At 47.1% G+C, this 17,717-nt stretch overlaps 7 protein-coding genes across 9 annotated transcripts; 4 read left to right on the top strand and 3 right to left on the bottom strand.

The window, feature by feature from the left end:
• Positions 1–51: 51 nt before the first annotated feature.
• On the bottom strand, positions 52–1,578 carry LOC108101481 (COP9 signalosome complex subunit 4). The gene is made up of 2 exons (XM_017205829.2): positions 890–1,578; positions 52–828 (listed from the first exon to the last, which is right to left on the bottom strand). The coding sequence occupies exons 1-2, from the start codon at positions 1,481–1,483 to the stop codon at positions 178–180; spliced, it is 1,245 nt and encodes a 414-aa protein (XP_017061318.1). The 5' UTR covers positions 1,484–1,578; the 3' UTR covers positions 52–177.
• A 280-nt stretch (positions 1,579–1,858) lies between these two features.
• Positions 1,859–5,744, top strand: LOC108101480 (PX domain-containing protein kinase-like protein). Its single transcript, XM_017205828.2, has 8 exons — positions 1,859–2,241; positions 2,354–2,639; positions 2,708–3,116; positions 3,170–3,351; positions 3,410–3,649; positions 3,707–4,014; positions 4,118–4,310; positions 4,409–5,744. The coding sequence occupies exons 1-8, from the start codon at positions 2,140–2,142 to the stop codon at positions 4,624–4,626; spliced, it is 1,938 nt and encodes a 645-aa protein (XP_017061317.1). The 5' UTR covers positions 1,859–2,139; the 3' UTR covers positions 4,627–5,744.
• A 96-nt stretch (positions 5,745–5,840) lies between these two features.
• Positions 5,841–7,044, top strand: LOC108101483 (dynein light chain Tctex-type 5-B). 2 transcript variants are annotated; one of them, XM_017205831.2, is made up of 4 exons: positions 5,841–5,963; positions 6,431–6,508; positions 6,564–6,763; positions 6,816–7,044. In XM_017205831.2, exons 1-4 carry the CDS (start codon positions 5,841–5,843, stop codon positions 6,979–6,981), a joined length of 567 nt encoding a protein of 188 aa, XP_017061320.1. In that variant the 3' UTR covers positions 6,982–7,044. The 2 variants fall into 2 exon arrangements, with proteins under 2 accessions (XP_017061320.1, XP_043064314.1); XM_043208379.1 differs by lacking the exon at positions 5,841–5,963 and adding an exon at positions 5,976–6,215.
• A 103-nt stretch (positions 7,045–7,147) lies between these two features.
• Positions 7,148–11,383, bottom strand: LOC108101479 (RNA-binding protein spenito). Its single transcript, XM_017205826.2, has 3 exons — positions 11,235–11,383; positions 10,438–11,076; positions 7,148–10,373 (listed from the first exon to the last, which is right to left on the bottom strand). Exons 2-3 carry the CDS (start codon positions 10,995–10,997, stop codon positions 8,543–8,545), a joined length of 2,391 nt encoding a protein of 796 aa, XP_017061315.1. The 5' UTR covers positions 10,998–11,076; positions 11,235–11,383; the 3' UTR covers positions 7,148–8,542.
• A 405-nt stretch (positions 11,384–11,788) lies between these two features.
• On the top strand, positions 11,789–13,859 carry LOC108101570 (septin-2). The gene is made up of 2 exons (XM_017205980.1): positions 11,789–11,826; positions 11,882–13,859. The coding sequence occupies exon 2, from the start codon at positions 12,021–12,023 to the stop codon at positions 13,287–13,289; it is 1,269 nt and encodes a 422-aa protein (XP_017061469.1). The 5' UTR covers positions 11,789–11,826; positions 11,882–12,020; the 3' UTR covers positions 13,290–13,859.
• A 192-nt stretch (positions 13,860–14,051) lies between these two features.
• LOC108101443 (zinc carboxypeptidase) lies at positions 14,052–15,796 on the top strand (the record flags this gene model as incomplete). The annotated part of the gene is made up of 2 exons (XM_017205780.2): positions 14,052–14,579; positions 14,640–15,796. Coding segments are annotated over 2 exons (1,521 nt in total), but the record flags the coding sequence as incomplete, so codon positions are not given.
• A 29-nt stretch (positions 15,797–15,825) lies between these two features.
• LOC108101569 (protein RRNAD1) lies at positions 15,826–17,515 on the bottom strand. Of its 2 annotated transcripts, XM_017205978.2 has the most exons (5): positions 17,382–17,515; positions 17,121–17,321; positions 16,242–17,059; positions 16,003–16,193; positions 15,826–15,941 (listed from the first exon to the last, which is right to left on the bottom strand). In XM_017205978.2, exons 1-5 carry the CDS (start codon positions 17,460–17,462, stop codon positions 15,856–15,858), a joined length of 1,377 nt encoding a protein of 458 aa, XP_017061467.1. In that variant the 5' UTR covers positions 17,463–17,515; the 3' UTR covers positions 15,826–15,855. The 2 variants fall into 2 exon arrangements, with proteins under 2 accessions (XP_017061467.1, XP_017061468.1); XM_017205979.2 differs by lacking the exon at positions 17,382–17,515 and having other exon boundaries at positions 17,117–17,206.
• Between the last annotated feature and the right edge of the window lie 202 nt (positions 17,516–17,717).

The raw sequence follows: 17,717 nt of genomic DNA, 5'->3' as shown, positions 1-17,717 counted from the left end.
GATGGAAGATTCTGTTTTCCGTGTTCTCTTTTTTTGGTTCCACAGGATCGATAATGTACATAATTTCATTTATTTTTATAAATTAAAAATGAAATCTTGCAGGCGCGTTTAGAATCCGATAATCCGCCTTTTATAAAGATGAGGGTGAGAGGGTGAATGAGTTGGCGAGACCCGGGTTCAGTTCAGGTTATCTAGCCAATCGGGCTCAGCGACACTTATCTTCTCTATTATGGAATTAACTTGGTAGCACAGCGATTGGATCTGTCGGTCCCATTGCGGCAGTAACTCTCGGTTCTCAAAGTGGACAATGCCTGAAATCTGGTCGATGTGCCCGTTCATGCGGCCCTCGGTTATCATCTGTGAGGCAATCTTTTCCGCCTTTACCGCCGGTATGTCCAGCAGGGCGCCTAGTTCCTCGAAGGTGATGTTGTTGTACAACTTGCTGGCCGACAGTAGATTATGCTCGAAAACAGCCCGATCCAGGATCGATGAGCCATCGGGAGTGGCAGCCTTTTGGTGTTCCTGCAGCAGGGCCTCGAACTCCTGCAGCTCAGAGCGCCGGATGATGCGTTCCAAGTACATCTTCTCCAGAATGCCGTAGGCCGGAAGATGCTGGCAACGTTCGTCCTTGAACAGTGTGGCCAGCATGCGGGAACGTTGCTGACCGGCGGAGGCCAGAACTGTGCAGATAAGCGCCTTCTTTAGCGCCGTCATCCGTTCGCCCTGGTCCACGATTTTGCGGTAGGAAAGCTCGTTGTATCGCTGGGCCGCCTCGATGAATTTACGCCGGTAGTCCAGCACACGGGCATAGCAGACTTTGTAGAGCACCTTAAAAGAGTAATTTCCTGATGCCATTGTGGTTTGAAATTAACTAATGGATGAGATTCACCTGCAACTCCTCAGAATTGGTCTCGGCCTGCAGCAGTGAGGCGCGATTAATGAACAGCTCGGCCTGCATAGAGTCGTTGTCCTCCAAGTACAGACGAGCGATCTTCAGGTAGGTGCCCAGCTTGCACTCCACAGAGTACTGTTTCTGGCCCGTCTCTAACGGAATGCCAACCAACACTGTGGCCGCATCGCGCCACTGCTGGTTGCGCTCATAGATGTTGGCCAGGTGGAATCGGATGCCAGCCACCTGCTCCTCAAACGAGATGACGCGCGGGTTGACCTTCTCTAGCGTGAAGTGGGAGAGCTGCTTAGACAGATCGTCGGGTAGCTTGCTCAGCTCGCCGCCCACGTCGTTCAAGATCTGGCGCGAGATCACCAGGCTAACGTGTTCGTTTACAATGGCTTCCACAAAGAGTCGGAGCCCGTCGATCAGCTCCTGGCCGGTGTTCGCCAACACCGTCTTCAGCAGCTGGCGATACTTGTCCGCCTGGTCCTTGTGCGTGCCGCTGAAGGTGATTAGGCCCATAAGCTGGCTCCGCAGGACCGCAGTCGTGATGCCCTTGCTTGAACCCTTGTTTGCGTAGTTTGCGGCCATGTTCACTTGTATTCCCTATAACTTCGCACTATCTAAGAACAACAACGCAAGCTCATCCCCGTTATCGATAACTCGCGAGTCCAGCCGGAACAGTGATGAGCGCGTAGCTTTTTTTTTAGACAAGTCTGGATATATTTGGGGAATATTCATTTCAACCTCAAACAGTTTATGTGAACTATAACTTATTTCAGTTATCAAATTGAATACAACATCTTATAAGCTCGAAGAAGATAAAAACATTTTAATTATACCAAATATGTACAATTTTTAAACTAAATTTTAACATTTATTTGAAGTCCCTGGAAAAATTAATTTGCCTATAACATATTTAAAACCGACAGCTCTGATCTAGTGCTGAAAAACGCCCGTCGTTTCAGTATCCAAATTGCAAAACTGTGTAACACTGGGCGTAACGATTATAAAAAATATTTCTTTTGGGGCTCCATTTCGGTTGAAAAAAGATTAGGAATCGAAAGACACTATCTGCAAGTGTCAAATAATCGGTGTTTGCTTAGGGACCGCAAACGATTTTTGCGGGGTTTCGTCCACCCCGTTCTGCCTCTAAAAAGGGTGGAGACAAAGCCCACACATACACACTTTTGTCCAGAGCAGCGCAGCTTGCTGAGTAAAGTAGAAAATGTATCCAAAGGAGTCCAATGGCCGTTTTTGCGAGCAGATATGAACAAAAATTGCCAATTGACGACACCCAGGCGCTGAGCTGCGAGATAACCGCCGTCCAGGAGGTCGCCGGACATACGGTAGGTACCATATCGTGAGGGAGGGGGCTGAGCTGCTGACCCCAGCGAAAAATCAATAATTGTTGATGATTTCATGCAATCGCCGCATGTGTGATTGTTCGTCCACTTGCAGGAGTACCTGCTGCGCGTGTGGAGGGGCGCCAGCAACAAGGATTACTGGACCGTTCTGCGCCGCTACAATGACTTCGACCGTTTGGACAAGTCTCTCCGTGTCTCCGGCATCGAGCTGCCGTTGCCTCGCAAGCGCATCTTTGGTAACATGCGCCCGGACTTCGTAGCTGAACGGAAACAAGCTTTGCAAGTGTACATAAACGCCGTACTAATGAATCCCATTCTGGCCTCCTCGCTGCCAGCCAAGCGCTTCGTGGATCCCGAGAGTTACTCGCAGTCCTTTCACGGTGCGTTATTGTTTCCAGTTATCTTTCAAATTCTTCGTTAATTCGTTATTCCCTCGAATCCACTGCAGACCATGCCGTGCAGAACGCCATGCTTTGCTTACGAACCGACCCGACCTGGTCCCTGGGTGGAAGTATGGGTGCCATAGGCTGGCGCCTCCGGAAGCACTATTTTAAGGTTACCCCCAAACCGCCGGAGAAGAGCAGCAACAAGCAGTTGGTTAAGAGCGGCTCGCAGACCCATCAGAGCAAGCATTTCGCCGCCGGAAGCAGCAACGGCAGCGGTCACTCCATCGATGCGGGCACACTGGAACCTGGGGCCGAGGTGGTGGCGGAGTGGCTCGAATATGGACCGGACAAGTTCGTCGACGAGAAGGAAATAGGAGGTATAATGAAAAGCCTGATGGGTTTGCAGCATCCGCATATTGAGCCTGTGCTTCTGGCCGCCCACACCGAACACGGATGCCTCGTCATCAGAAAGTTAGTATTTAAACTAATCAATGCCGAACATAAATAAGAGCTTGGTTTTTTAGGTTCCATAAACATGGTACACTAAAGGATGTTTTGTGCATGGCCGCGAATCCAAAGAATCCATTTCTCAGCAAATACGGCAATCCAAAGGGGAGAACTGCACTCTCAATGAAACAGGTGGCTACTTATGGCAAACAAATCCTTGAGGCTCTCATATTTTTGCATTCCAAGGGTTATGCATATGGTAAGGATAAAACTGTTTCTACAGATTCGTATAATTCAATTTCTGGCAATTCCTAAAGGTCACCTACATTCGGGAAACATAGTGATAGTTGACGATTGTGTTAAGCTGCTGGACATCGAGAACTTTTTGCTGGGCGTACCAGCTTTTTACCGGCCATTTTTTATGCAGCACAGCAAAATCCATGCAATCGAGACTATTGATGTTTACTGCTTCGGTCATGTTCTCTTCGAAATGGCAATGGGTTATCCGCTGCAGGAGTCTGTTGTTCGCCAGATCACCGAATGTCCCGATGCTTTAAGTAGGTTCATGCATATTGACAATCGATTAGATTGATCTATGTCGTTTGCCCTTTTAGAATGTCTGCTGGAAAGCATCCTATCCAAGGAAGCTTGCAAGGCCGGCCTACCGACGCTGGAGCAACTTTTGGGGCACAGATTCTTCACGCAATACGCTTCAACTGAGGGCGCTGCCGCCGCTGCCAATGCTGAGAAGCCGTACTTCAAGCTATCCCTGAACGCCAAGGAGCTGCTGAAGCAGGCAGCCATCAAGAGCGAGAATCGCTTGCGGGACGAACAGAAATCTGTGAAAAACCAAAAGCGCATTGTGCGCGTCCAGGAGATGATGAGCTCTGAGGAGGAGAAACGCAAGTCCAAGCAAAAAGCAGTTAGTTGCCCAAAACCCAACCATTTCACGTAGCTCACGCCACTTAACAAACACTTTTTGATTTCTCTTTTCGTTTATTTGAATCGATGCTTCTGTCGTCTAGAAACTAGAGCACAAACAGTCGAAGCTAAAGCAGCAAGGTTCAATCCAAACGAACAATGGACGCTTGTCGCTTGTTGCTGCGACTGCAGCAGCAGCTTCCTCCAGCACCTCGGTGGTTGGTGGGTTATGTGGGGCCGACTCCTTCAACCGCTCCGACAGCACTCCCGAGGAGCCCACACTGGCCGGCATCAAATGTAGTTATCCAACAGCCTTTCACAGCTTCAAATTCGTAGTTTGTTAGCTTGCTTTTAGAAACTTACCCAACTATCATGCTATTCCGTCTTCCTTTCAGCCCCTCCGCTTACTCCAGCGCCGCATTTGGCCGGTGTTTATCAGCAGGATTTACCGGCGTCGCCCGGCGCTTCGGTGGAACGGCAATCTTCGACACCAAACATGCTGGCTGACGATGTTGAGGGCGGCGAGGGTGACGAGCTGACCCGCTCCGCTCTGCTGGAATCCATCTGCAAGTTTAACCGCGGATCACTCCGCAAAGTGCGGTCCAATGACTAGCTGGGGTGCTAAAAGATTTATAAACATTACAATTTTTGGACCAAATGTGGCGTTATAAAATAACGGTGCCATCAAAAAAGAACTCAAAACTTATCGAATTCCAAAAGCTACATTTTTAGAGGCATATTAAAAAAAAACCAGCAGATCGAAGACACCGCTGAACATAGCATATAACCCAAAACAATCCAGCAATTACTATATGTACTAACGAAACCCACTGATTATAATTATTGCATCTCTTATACGTGTCCACTACACATTGCATACGATTTATCGGCTAAAAGGAATGTGTCTATTTATGTAAACAAGTTACAAGTCACACATTTGCGAGCAGACGCCCCGGATTGCAACTAAAGCTTTACCTATGTGTCCACTACACGACTGAAACTAACTTTGGTACGAATATCTTAAAAGAAAAATGGAACAAAAAAAAAACTAGAATGAATCGACGTACAGAGAAATTTAGTACTTTCCAATATTTACATAAGTCTGCACCAAAATTTGCACGAGACGAAGACGCTATTCTTTTATAAGGCCCACTGGCCAATATAGTACATGGATGTTAGATGTCTAAGAAATTGTTCCTTGGTGTTGTGCTATCTCCACCAGCGCGTTTTTATCGCCACTTTTTAGTAGTTGTACTGCAGGTTTTTTAACTGAATTTTGAGTTTTTATATTTCGAAGAGCCACGAATGTTTTAAAAACACTCAACTGTTCGTTAAAGTCTAAACATACTCGGAGTCCTGGACTCAAAAAAGTCAAAGCAACAGACAAAGACAAGAAAATGTGGCCAAGAATTCGCACTGTTATTGTTTTTCTTTTTATAGACAATTTATTAGGTGTGTATTTAACCCAATCCGAACAACGTATCCAGTATATTTATATTTGAATATGTGTATATATGTGTAATTGATGTTTTGTGGCCACAAGAGCACCCAAGAGAAATAACGTAAATATCGTAACTCGATGTGTGTATTATCGTCTTCTTACAGTGTGTATATGTTTGATATACTTTAAAGTTTGAACCGGAAACCATACCGAAATGCTAACACGAAACGGAATGCATATTCCCCAAACATATTGCAAATCAAATAAAGTGTAAACTAATTGTCGTTGTATAAGCCAGCCTTTGATTTACTGTCGATCGGGGCTTTTCTTTGGGGCTATTTCCTTTCTGGGAGTTTACAAGGCTTTTATAGTTCCTTATTTTGATCATGGGTGATTCACCGGACGAGCGGCGCAGCAAGGAAATCGCGACCGAGGCTCCTGCCAAGGAGGCGGAAACTGGCAAGGGCAAAAAGGAAAAGAAGGAAAAGTCGGCCGAGGGCAGTAAGCCGGTAAGTTTGGCTGACAAGTGGCGCATAATTTGGGCTGGTATTGATTCAACAAAAGCGCCACGAATTGCCACGGCGACAGGCCGTCAGGCAATCTGGCAGGGAATGGCTTAATGGCATAATCATTTGTGGCTTTATGGCTAACCGCGACGCACTCGACCCAACTAAATTCCACTAATACCAAAAATGGCAGCCGCTGCAGCCAAGAACTGGTCGGGTCTGGTGAATCTTTGCCTGGGGCAGGAGCGTGAGAAGGTATTCGATTGATTTTGCCATTTTGGTTCCAATGGGTATTTGATGTCTTTTTAATGAATTGATGCTTGTAACGGAATGTGAACACGGGAATGTATGGTTGGTCTGAAATTTGGCCAAGTCACGCCATCCCTTGTGGGAACTCAGTGGGGGTACAGGGAGTGTGTCTAAGCCGAAACTAACATGCATATTCGGTTTCCCATTTCATCACCATGCAGAAGGCAGGCAGCCAGCGCGGATCGCTGACCAAGTCGCATATAGGCGTTCCGTTGGGCATGGGTGCTCCGGCGGCCAAGGTGAGTCTGTTAAGTTGCCATCTTCCCTATATTCCAAGATCCACACGATTCGTAGCCCACCATGCGATTCATGCCCACCTACCGCCTGGAGTCAAAAAATCCACTGAATAAGGAACGCGTGGAGAACATTATCAAGGCTGTGATGAACCGACACTACAACGATGAGTACATGTTCCATCCCAAGCACTCGCTGCACATGGCGGCCCAGGTCAGCGAGGAGATCAAGAACCGGATCAAACTGGACAACTACGACAGGTTATTTCGGCCCAGAGAATATATAACCACTTTTTCACCGTTTTCCCTACAGATATCGCTACATAGTCCTGGTTACTGTGGGCGAGTTCCTTATGCAGGGGCTCTACTCCATGGTTAACTTCCTGTGGGATGCCGAGAAGGACGGATTCGTGACCTACAGCGTGGAGAGACCCTCGTACTTTGCGGTCTGCACCACCTTTTACCTGTACTATGATTGAGATCGGCACTTGGGGGAATGGGAGCCTTCGAGTTGTTATTAAAATTGAAGTTAATGTTAGTTAGTGCAAAAATGTTTACCTTCCTTTTTTGGTCATCGGAGATTGATTCACTTTGGCACTTGGTTGCACTGTAATTCACATTTTTGAGCACCAGATTTTGAACACATTTGGGATCAATATTTGACGTTTATTTAAATAGCAGTAGCAGTATAATGGTTTTATATAATATTTTTTGAAGCATAAATAACTCGAACTCTGCCTAATTTTGTGGATTAACTGCGTTTGATCGGTATTACTATTTATGAGTGTACAGATTATCAGCTCGTATATATATAAATAATATATTTGAGAACACACGCATACACAGCACATGCACTGGGCCATCTACTTGGGTTATTATCGTATCTTATTTGATTTCGGTCCGTGAAATGACACTTGAACTCACAGAAACATAAATGTCGCATGAACGCATGTATAAATTATAAACAAAACACCATTCTGTTGAGAGCAGCCACAAGAAAACCAATGTAACAATTGCCAAACCCAATCAAACAGCAGAAACATTTTGGAGCAAATGCTACACGACGTTCTCTTTTCGGATGGAAGACGGATATTGATCGGGGATCGGAACACGATTTGGATTTGGTAGCCACTTTCACGCACCCACAGGCTAAAAAAACACAAAGGAACCTCAGGGAGATCGAGGGGAGCTGAAGCTCAGCCAGAATTAATCACTTTGCACTGATTGCTTTTTTACGGGAGAATCGCACTGCAAACCAAATTCTGGGAACACTTTGTAATCTTCGTTTTGGACTTTAACTTGACAATCAGACCATTACTTGGTGCACTTCTTGTCGCACTGTAATTTCATCATCTTTCACAAAGAAAAGACCAAAGGCAAAACCATCAGCGTAACACAAATTAAAATAGAAAATCAACTTTAAGGAACACAAAAACTGTTTCATCAGGATTATTTTTCACTATTTGTTGATCATAAGCGGACACTCAAATAGTTGTTTTTAGAAAATATAAGGTTGTTTACTTGTGTTTTTTTTTTCCATTCTCAGTTGTACACTTTAACATAATAAAATTGGAAAAACTGTATGAGTAGATTTTAAATACATTATTTTTTCAAACTTTGTAGCACAATAATAAAGAGATGTATAAACTTCACTGTCACTAACACATCGAGAACTTGAAATGAAACCATAAAGAGAAATCCTGTCTGCAAAAGAAGGTTGATTAATGGTTAATTGATATGGGTCTGGGGTCATGAGGTGTGGGTGATGTCTCCTCGGTTCTGCTCATGTCTCTGAATGTGTGCATCAAGTGTGTCTGTGTGTGTGTGTGTGTGTGCGGTGCTTAAGGGCGCACATACACGACCCTCGCATGTATGTGACCCTCAGTTCGTCCTCCTCCTTTTGAGAGAGGCATCTAAGATACGACTACGGTTGCTAGATTAAAGTTATGTGTGGCGGAGTCTTCCCTTGAGCACTGCGGCTAGTTATTACCTCCAGTTTGTTCAGCTCTTGGATCTCCATACCTAAAACGCCAAACGGCCTTAGGCCGTGCCGCCACGTACCACCACAATAACCAGGTGGTCCTCCTTCAGTCCCTCTTCCGTGAGGCTGTGGCAGGTGCGCTTCAACAGCTCCGTGGAAAAGTCGCAGGGCGGAAAGGCGTAAAGCACGCCAGTGGCCTCCGTCTCCTTGTTAAGCAGCGATATTACGCCAGCCGCCTCCTTCTGCTTAAGGTAGGAGACCAGGTTTCTCAGCGGACGCGTTTGCACACTGGCATCGTCGCAATTGGTATCGTTCGTGGAGCCGGCCAAGCCCATAAAGATAGCATGCGACGATGAGGATGCAATTCGCTTTTGCACATCGTCAAGTTTTGGAGGATCCAAGCGCAGCCGCTGGGTGATGCGTAAATTGTGCTTGCCCTCTTCGTCACGCATCAACGATTCTACAATTTCTGTGTCTCCGTCCGTCAGATGGAACTTGGCTGGGAATAGGGAGCTCTTGAGAATCAGTGCTCCGGTCCACACGGTACTGCACTTGCGTGCCACCTCCGGCACCGTACTGGCCGAGCCAAGAGCATCGTTACGGCGAGTCGAGGTGTCGGAATCGGATCCGGGAGAACGAGCCCGCTTCAAGGGCGATCTGGACCGAGAACGTTCCGCGCCAGGCTCCCTAGAGCTGGAACGGGCTCCTCTGTCGTAAGATTCTCCAGGAGGGCGTCGCCACTCATCATCCACACCTCCGGGCGGCGGCACCGACGAAGAAGAACCACCCAAGGATCCAGGATGTGGTGGCCTGTGCACATCATTGTGGTAGTGGTACATGCCTCGTCCCCTTCCGCGATAACCACCACGTCCTCGGTAACCACCTCTGGGTGGATATGGGGAGTAACCCCCTCGTGGTGCGTACGCCGCGGACTCCTCATAGTACGGATCATACTCCGGTCGTCGGTACTCCAAAGCACTTTCATCATATGGTGGTTTTGAGCCCTTGAATGGTGCCGCCGGTGTGGCGCCCGGCAACTCTGCAAAGTCCGTGCGCAGACGGCGCTCTGGTCCGCCCAATGGGAATCCTCGCATTTCCTTTACAGCCGCCGTGGCCGCCTCCACTGTCTCGTACTGAATGTAGGCGTACGGCTCTCCCTTCTGGTACTCGATCTTCTTTATTGCACCGAAGCGATCGAATTCACGCTCTAGTTGAGTGACTGAGGTCCAGGCGCCCAAACCTCCGATCCACATACGAGTCGCCGGGGTCACCTTGCCGTATCCAATCTTGCACTGGAACTTGCCAATATACTGTCCGGACAACTCTATTTTTGCACGGTGGGCCATGTCCAGGTTTTGATACCGCACAAACGCGAACGCGTTTCCCGTTCCCGGCGGTGGGCGCTTGATGTCAATATCATCAACCACACCGTACTTGCCAAATATACGACGCAGTTCGTCATCGGCGATTGTCACCTCTAAATTTCCCGCAAACAGTGTACGTGTGGAGAGCGGATCATCCTCGGGTTGAACGTGGTGCAAATAATTGGGGAACTTGTCCTTCTTGCTTTCCGGCTTTTCGTACGGAGCGTGTGGACGTGGTGCTAGTGGCCTCATTGGAGCGTACTGATGGGGCGGTGCGTGCCCATGGAGGTGGTGCGGATGACCCCCGCGATGCAGAGGTGGACCGCGTGGAGGATGGGGATATTCATGGTGCATTGGCCGGTAATCTCGTGGATGCACTGCGTGGGGATGCATATGAGGCGGGCCGTAACGGTCATAGGGATCAAGTGGCGGACGGCGATGATCCAAAGGAACTCCTTGGCCCATAGGTGAACGCGAATAGTGGTAGCGCTCATAGTCTGGCGGCGACATCGAGTGCCCACGGGGTCTACACGGTAAGAATAGTGTTATGTAAAAAAAAGATATAAAAAAATTTTTTAAGTAAATCGCACCTGTACTCTGGCCTGGTTGTGGACTTGTACACCGGCTCTACTATGGCCATCTTATCATAGATAATAAGCCGCGGCTTGTGGTGTTTGGCTTCGCGCGCATCTTCCGGCGTTCTAAAACAAACGTAAGCCACCCTTTCGTCGAGGTCGTGAGCCAGTCGCACACTAAAGTCTCCAAACTTCTTGTACTCGCGATAAAGTGTCTCCTCTATAAAATCATCCGGAGCCTTTGGCGGCAGGGCGCTGACGCACAGGACCTTGTAACCGGCGGGTCGTTCCGCAGGCGGAGGACCTCGCATGTAGGGTTCACGATGCGGGGAGCCATAACGGCCACGTGGACTCGGCGAGCGCTCCAAGCGGCGACGCATCCGCTCCGGCGACAGGCGCTCCGGAGAGTCGCCCGGCACTCCGCTGCCGTTGTCGTAACCACGACCCATGCTCCGTGAGTTCCGCGATAAACTGCTCCTGGAGGCCGGACCCGGGGAGCGCGAGGCGCTTCGCTTCATGTTATGGATTTTGATTGTGATTCGATCGGCTCCGGCTCCGTCTCGATGACTACTCATGAGCAGCTCTTCCGGTGCGCTTTTCCTCGGGTGGTGCTGCTTGAGAACCTTCTGGCAATCGAGATTGCAACTGCTGTTTCTGCGAAATTTTTGAGATTTGCATTGTGAAAGTACGCGTAAAAAGCGGCGGCCCAAGTGAAAAGAAAATGGCGGCGCTTGCTCGACAAAGAAAAATTCTTTCTACGTCGGAAAAAACCCCAAAACTACGAATATTCGGTTTGCCTTTCTAGTTCTTACCACGATTTCTGTTCTAGGTTGGTAATTGCAGTCCTCTTTTGCCTATAATTTGCGTATAATCCTGGGATTTTTTAATTTTCTGCGGTTTTGCAAATTCTGTATGCGTTGAAAGTGGAGTTGCGGCTACCGATAACCTGCAGACGTTATCGTCAGTGCCGACAGCGTTTTTGTTATCGAACAATATTTGGCTATTAAAAAACATTAAATGGTTTGTTTTACTGAAAAATGTAGTTTTGAATTTCTATTGAAATACTCTTCCATTAGGGTAATATTTTAAAAGAAATTAACACAAATAATTGCAGATTTTTTAAGAGGTACGTTTTTCAAGGCGGCAGCACTAGTTCCTATTGGCATGCCAAAGTTTTTTATTTTCTGTAATGTAATTATTGAAAAACTGTCAACCGTGCAACGATTCCACAATGTTGAAACCTATTATTAAACGTTCGCATCTTTTAGAATTTTTCCTGAAAGTCTATCAGAGCCTATGGCTAATTCTTGCCCACTTTCTATATAAACGTATTGTGTTATCGGGCTTCACTGCCTCGATAAGCGATTGTTGCGGCACTACATTCAAATTCGTTGCAGTTTGCAGGTAAAATTGATCACAGGTAGAAACCGTAAACGAAATTAAACTCTCGTTATATTAGCACATGCCGGGAATTCCAAACGGGTGATTAGAAAAAAGAAAGATTGAGGTTTTTATCCGTTTCACTCGTCCGTTCGCTAAGTATAAAGAGTGGTGCCATTTCTGTCCATAGCCATTGTTTCACCAGAACTAAAGGCGAAATGGTGCATATAGCGACTGAAAAGAAAACGCAGGAGGTGGCACCCAAGGCGCCCAGGCAGCTACAGTTGGGTGGGCACGTGGGTTTCGATACACTTCCAGATCAACTGGTTAACAAGAGCGTGCAGAACGGATTCAGCTTCAACATCCTGTGCATCGGAGAGACTGCTCTCGGGAAGTCAACCCTGATGGACACACTCTTTAACACCAGCTTTGGTGCCACACCCAGTCCGCACAGCCTGTCCAACGTAAAGCTTAAGGCGAACACCTACGAGCTGCAGGAGAGCAATGTCCGGCTGAAGCTCACAATTTGCGACACCATTGGATACGGAGATCAGGTCAATAAGGCGGACAGCTACAAGGCTCTCGTCGAATACGTGGACAGCCAGTTCGAGGCGTATTTGCAAGAGGAGCTTAAGATCCAGCGCTCGATGGCAAGTGCTCAGGATGGGCGCGTTCACGCCTGCCTCTACTTCATCTGTCCCACGGGCCATGGACTCAAAGCCATGGATTTGGTGTGCATGAAGCAACTGGACAGCCGGGTAAACATCGTACCCGTAATAGCCAAAGCTGACACTATATCAAAGTCGGAGCTGGCAGGGTTCAAGAAGCGGATAATGGAAGAACTGCGCCGGAACAAGGTGAGCATCTACCAGTTTCCCACAGACGATGAGACGGTGGCCGACAACAATTCCTCTATGAATGGCCACCTGCCTTTTGCTGTTGTGGGAAGCACGGAATTCGTAAAGGTGGCCGGAAAGCAGGTTCGTGCCCGTCAATATCCCTGGGGAGCGGTGCACATCGAAAACGAGACGCATTGCGATTTTGTAAAATTGCGCGAGATGGTCATCCGCACAAATATGGAGGATCTGCGCGAGGTTACCCACACACGACACTATGAGCTCTTCCGCCAGCGGCGCCTACAGCAAATGGGTTTCGTGGACGTGGACAGCAACAACCAGCCCGTGTCCTTTCAGCAGACATTCGAATCTAAGCGCTCCGATCACTTGGCCAGCCTGCAGGCCAAGGAGGAGGAGGTGAGGCAGATGTTCGTGCAGCGAGTAAAACAGAAAGAAAACGAGCTAAAGGAGAGCGAGAAAGAGCTGCACACCAAGTTCGAGCGTTTGAAACGGGAGCACATGGAAGAGAAGACCCAACTCGACGAGGCGCGTCGCCAGCTGGAGGAGGAGGTCCAGGAGCTGCAGCGGCGCAGGCTACAGTTTGCTAATGGTACGCACACACTTACTTTGGGCAGGGGCAAAAAGAAGTAGCAAATTAGTGTCTAATTTTTAACGCTATCTCGCTAAAACTTTACAAAAAAAGTGACTGTTAAGGTAAAATATTTATATATAGCAATGTCCTGGATCGGATGACCGGATCATATAGCTGCTATAGTAAAGGTTAAAAAAACCTACAAAAATTTGTAGTTTATTAACGCATGCATGCATGCAAAAAATATATGCATCGTGAATTAGTAGTTTTTACAGACTGAAAATCGTTTGGGTTTTTTAACATATTTTTAGAAATTATATTATAGCATTTTAGATATTATCGTACATCATTTATTAGGACCATATTTCTGTCATGAAAAGATTTATAAAATAAATACAAACTCGACAAACCTTATTCTTTAGACATACTTAATAAAAGAAGCATAATGCAGTACAAGTAATAAAATGCACTGTCAGTATCAAACCAACAACTCAAAAAATCTGGGTTAGAAAAATTTTAAAACTTTTGGATTTAACTCATTTGTTTAAAAGATTCAAGGAATATTAAAATATAAATATTATATATATACGTATATAAATATTTAATAAAAATATATATTTTTATGCGCATATGTATGTAAGCATTTATTTATTTTACAAATCACAATTTAATTAATTCTATGAAGACCACCCCTGCCTAGAGTTACATTCTGTTAATGAGAAACGGATACTTTTCACGGAATTGTTTTATGACGGTCATAAACCATATGTGCCCGCAAAGAAGGCTCGTTGGAAACCCTGGATTAGACCGCACAGCTGTGATGGAACTTCTGGTTTTTCTTTTCTGCTCGCCGGCCCTCCTTTGCCTCATCCAATGTTCCCACTCCAGCTGATAACAACAACCTCTACCTCTCGGCGGCTTTCTCTCTTTGCCTCTCATCCACTCTCTGGCTAATAAACGAGCAAACAAAAAATAGAAAAGAATATTTTATAAATATGCTAACATCGCGGATCGGAGCTGAGTGGTTAGTCATTCTGATTCTAGCGATGGCAGCGAGCGGTTCTAAGCTGGAAAGTGCAACGTGTCCGGTGGCTAAGGGATCCGCCTGCGGCGGAGCACCAGCTCCTCCTGACCAAGCCCGCTACGACAACTACCGCATCTACAATGTGGAGTTCGAGAACGAGGAGCAGATCGCGCTTTTCCAAAAGCTGGAGGAGCAGAGCGACAGCCTTACCTTCATCGGCCATGCCCGCGAGATTGGCCAGAAACTGTCCATTTTGGTGGCGGCGCATCGCGTGGCAGACATTGCCGATCTGCTCAAGACCTACAACGTGAAACATAGAATTCTGGTAAGCAGCTAAAAATAAATTTGTAATTCATCGGAATGAAAACAAAGCTCCCCCATGCAGACCTACAACTTCCAGGAGAAGATCGACCGCAACCTGGGCGAAGTTCAGCCAGAGAGCATTGATGCCGCGCAGTTTGACTGGCAGCACTTCTTCCATCTGAAGACCATATACGAGTGGCTGGACAAGATGGCGGAGAAGTACCCGGACCGGGTGACCGTCCTAAACATGGGAACTAGTACTCAGGGCAACGCCATCAAGGGCGTCAAGCTGTCCAGTAGTCCCAATAACAAGGCCATCTTTATTGAAAGTGGCATTCATGCCAGGGAGTGGATTGCTCCGGCAGCTGCCACGTACATCATCAACCAGCTACTCACCTCGGAGGATCCGAAGGTGAAGAAACTGGCCCAGAACTTCAACTGGATCGTCTTCCCTTGCGTCAATCCCGATGGTTACAAGTACACCTTCGAGCACGATCGGATGTGGCGGAAGAATCGTCAGCTGTTTGGCACCTGCCGCGGGGTGGATCTAAACAGGAACTATCCGGACCACTGGAACTCCACAGGGTCTAGCAGCGATCCCACGCGCTACGACTTCGCTGGTCCCTCCGCGGGCAGCGAACTGGAGACCCAGCGAGTGATCGAGTTCATACGCTCGAACGTAAAAAAGGAGCAGATCAAGACCTACATTGCTTTGCACTCATATTCCCAGATGCTCATGTTCCCATATGGCTACACGAAGGATCGGGTGTCCAACTACGACGACCTGCAGGAGTTCGGCAAGAAGGCATCGGCTGCGATCAAGGCGGAGAGCGGTAGGGATTACGTGAGTGGCAGCCTGTACGAAACCATTTATCCGTCGAGCGGCGGCAGTATGGATTGGGCGCACGCCGAGGCAGGAATACCGATTGCCTATACCTTCGAACTGCGGGGACCTCCGGATAGCCAGGATCTTTTCATCCTGCCCGCCGTGGAGATCCAGCCCACGTCCAGCGAGGCCTTTACCGCCATTAGCACCATCGTAGAGGCTGCGGCCGAGAAGGGCTACTACAAGTAAAACAGCTCTGATTCCGGGAAGTCAACATTACTTACGTTCAACGATCTAGGCAAACTTCAAGTGCATTTTTTATCGGCAACGCGATATTATCTTTATCTATATAAAAATAAACTTATATACAATAAGCTTTTAAGTGTAACCACAAAGGCACTTAACGATAAGAATCAGACGGCCAAGTCGCTTTTGCTGGATTTATGGTCAGATTAGGGAAATTTTTCCGTTATCAGAGTTCGGGTTTCACAGCCCTGGTAATGTGGTTTCTGGGCGAGAGGCGGGGATCAAATAAGGCCTCGATCTGGACTTGGCAGTCTGCAATACAGTGGTTTTGAATATAAGACATAACAAATTTTTTAAAGTAGATTAATAATACCATTCTCCGTGAGAAAAAGGCTTCGATCATAAAGAATAATGCTCTCGACCAAAGGTGCCATCATTAATCGTAGCGTGTAAAAGTAAACTATTTGCTGCCAGTTGGCCAGGTCTGCTTCCGTCTGCTCGTTACTTAGAATCCTACTGTCGAGAGCTTCGAAGCGAGTTCCCTGCACGGCTTTCTGAAAATATCTGAAAAACATGCTAGTTTTAGATTTCTTCGTATTCGGGGAAACTTACTGGTGAAAAGTCATGCCAGGTGAGTGCTTCACATTTCTCAAAGCACAGTGTTTGAGGTCTGGAAACTGCTCCACAATTATTCGCTCGGCGGCGGCTCTTAAGGAGTGTATGCGGAGGTGTTCGTAGTTTCCAGTTCGCAGGCGATCATGGTACACCTCGGAGGCGTGACAGGAGATCTCACGAGCCTCGTAGCTGAGCTGACATCCTGTGTGGCCTCTTAGGAACCTGCTCAGTGGGTAGCCATGCACCGATTCCCGGGGATGCGTGGCCTGAGTGGTCATCTTTTGGTAGCAGCAACCCACAAAGTTGAGAAACCTAGCTTGCGGACAGCTGAGAAACATACGCATCAATGTCGGTCCCAGGTTGCCACACGGATGCAGACCGATAATACCAAAGCGAAAGTTATCGTCGTCCAGCTGCAGAGCATCTCGGATGCTGGAGAGGAACTGCTCTGGCTGGGTGTTGCTCTCTAAGCGCTGGGTAAGATGCACTGGTCGCCGAAAGTGGCTGGCTTCATTGGACTTCAGATGCTTTGCTGCCATGGACTCCAGTTTTAAATCTATTTCCCTCGCCTGCAGGTTGAGATCGGGCTGCATCTCAAAGCAGCACACTTGCAGTCCATAGCCGTATCCCAGGATGCGTGCCAGGTGACCCACGCCCGCTCCAAAATCCACAATAAAGTCAACAGGCGTCTGTCGACAGCTAATTCCACAAATCTCAGCCATGCGAGTGATTTCATGTTGCTTTTTTGGTTTCACCCGTTTTAGGAACATGTGCTTTAGCTTGGGATGATCCAGTAGTAAGCAGTGAAAAGAGTCCTTGACGAGAACAAATATAAAAAACTAAATTTGGTTCAGGGAATGAAAAATTTTTACCAACTTTGGGTTGGCTCGCAGGCTCACGAGTGAGGCAGAGCTCCCGTAGCTTCTTTTGCAATTCCATTATCTCCTCTGGCCAATTGAGTTGGTGGTTTTGATCCTCGTTTTGGAGCAGCTCTCCGAGACTCTCCAAGGGAATTTTTTCCAAGTACTGACGCCAGTTTTTTGGAAGCTTTTTCCAATGGTTGTCCAGGAAAAAGTCCTTTAAATAAGGTTTATTTTAAGATAAACTTTTTAAAGTAATTAATTATCAATATCTAACCAGAACATAGGCATCCAACAACCACTCATATTTTTTGAGGAGCTCCAAGCTCTGTTCAAGTTTATCTTTTACAGCCAACATTTGTCGCAAGCGAGTTATGAACGTACATCAAAACACTACATCACGAAACACATTTATCGAGTTTTCAGTCAGCGGACCTTTAAACCATCTACTGAATCGAATATTCGATTGTAGCAATGCCCATCGTGGAGTGTTTATCGGCTAAATTAGGGGGCGTACTCGTACGTCAATAGACATCCGAAAGTTCAATAAATTTTTTAGTCCTGATCCGTCGACGCTACAATGTTATTATTGTCGGCTACTATTGTTGTTATC

This window comes from Drosophila ficusphila, unplaced genomic scaffold (genome assembly GCF_018152265.1).
Source record: "Drosophila ficusphila isolate 14025-0441.05 unplaced genomic scaffold, ASM1815226v1 contig_414, whole genome shotgun sequence".
In the NCBI taxonomy this organism is placed as follows: Eukaryota; Metazoa; Arthropoda; class Insecta; order Diptera; family Drosophilidae; genus Drosophila; species Drosophila ficusphila.
Note: the sequence above shows the minus strand (reverse complement) of the source record. Positions and strands in the feature narration are given on the sequence as shown.

What these genes read in the sequence shown, in the direction of transcription:
- LOC108101479 (XM_017205826.2), bottom strand. Translation starts at nt 10,997, where the DNA reads ATGAGTAGTCATCGAGACGGAGCCGGAGCCGATCGAATCACAATCAAA. An exon ending in ACAACCAGGCCAGAGTACAG is followed by an intron (nt 10,374 to 10,437) that starts GTGCGATTTACT and finishes CTTACCGTGTAG; the next exon opens with ACCCCGTGGGCACTCGATGT.
- LOC108101570 (XM_017205980.1), top strand. Translation starts at nt 12,021, where the DNA reads ATGGTGCATATAGCGACTGAAAAGAAAACGCAGGAGGTGGCACCCAAG.
- LOC108101569 (XM_017205978.2), bottom strand. Translation starts at nt 17,462, where the DNA reads ATGTTGGCTGTAAAAGATAAACTTGAACAGAGCTTGGAGCTCCTCAAA. An exon ending in TGTTGGATGCCTATGTTCTG is followed by an intron (nt 17,322 to 17,381) that starts GTTAGATATTGA and finishes CCTTATTTAAAG; the next exon opens with GACTTTTTCCTGGACAACCA. An exon ending in CCTTTTTCTCACGGAGAATG is followed by an intron (nt 15,942 to 16,002) that starts GTATTATTAATC and finishes ACTGTATTGCAG; the next exon opens with ACTGCCAAGTCCAGATCGAG.
- LOC108101480 (XM_017205828.2), top strand. Translation starts at nt 2,140, where the DNA reads ATGGCCGTTTTTGCGAGCAGATATGAACAAAAATTGCCAATTGACGAC. An exon ending in TTCCAAGGGTTATGCATATG is followed by an intron (nt 3,352 to 3,409) that starts GTAAGGATAAAA and finishes CAATTCCTAAAG; the next exon opens with GTCACCTACATTCGGGAAAC. An exon ending in GCAAGTCCAAGCAAAAAGCA is followed by an intron (nt 4,015 to 4,117) that starts GTTAGTTGCCCA and finishes TCTGTCGTCTAG; the next exon opens with AAACTAGAGCACAAACAGTC.
- LOC108101481 (XM_017205829.2), bottom strand. Translation starts at nt 1,483, where the DNA reads ATGGCCGCAAACTACGCAAACAAGGGTTCAAGCAAGGGCATCACGACT. An exon ending in CCAATTCTGAGGAGTTGCAG is followed by an intron (nt 829 to 889) that starts GTGAATCTCATC and finishes TACTCTTTTAAG; the next exon opens with GTGCTCTACAAAGTCTGCTA.
- LOC108101483 (XM_017205831.2), top strand. Translation starts at nt 5,841, where the DNA reads ATGGGTGATTCACCGGACGAGCGGCGCAGCAAGGAAATCGCGACCGAG. An exon ending in CGGCCGAGGGCAGTAAGCCG is followed by an intron (nt 5,964 to 6,430) that starts GTAAGTTTGGCT and finishes ATCACCATGCAG; the next exon opens with AAGGCAGGCAGCCAGCGCGG. An exon ending in AAACTGGACAACTACGACAG is followed by an intron (nt 6,764 to 6,815) that starts GTTATTTCGGCC and finishes TTTTCCCTACAG; the next exon opens with ATATCGCTACATAGTCCTGG.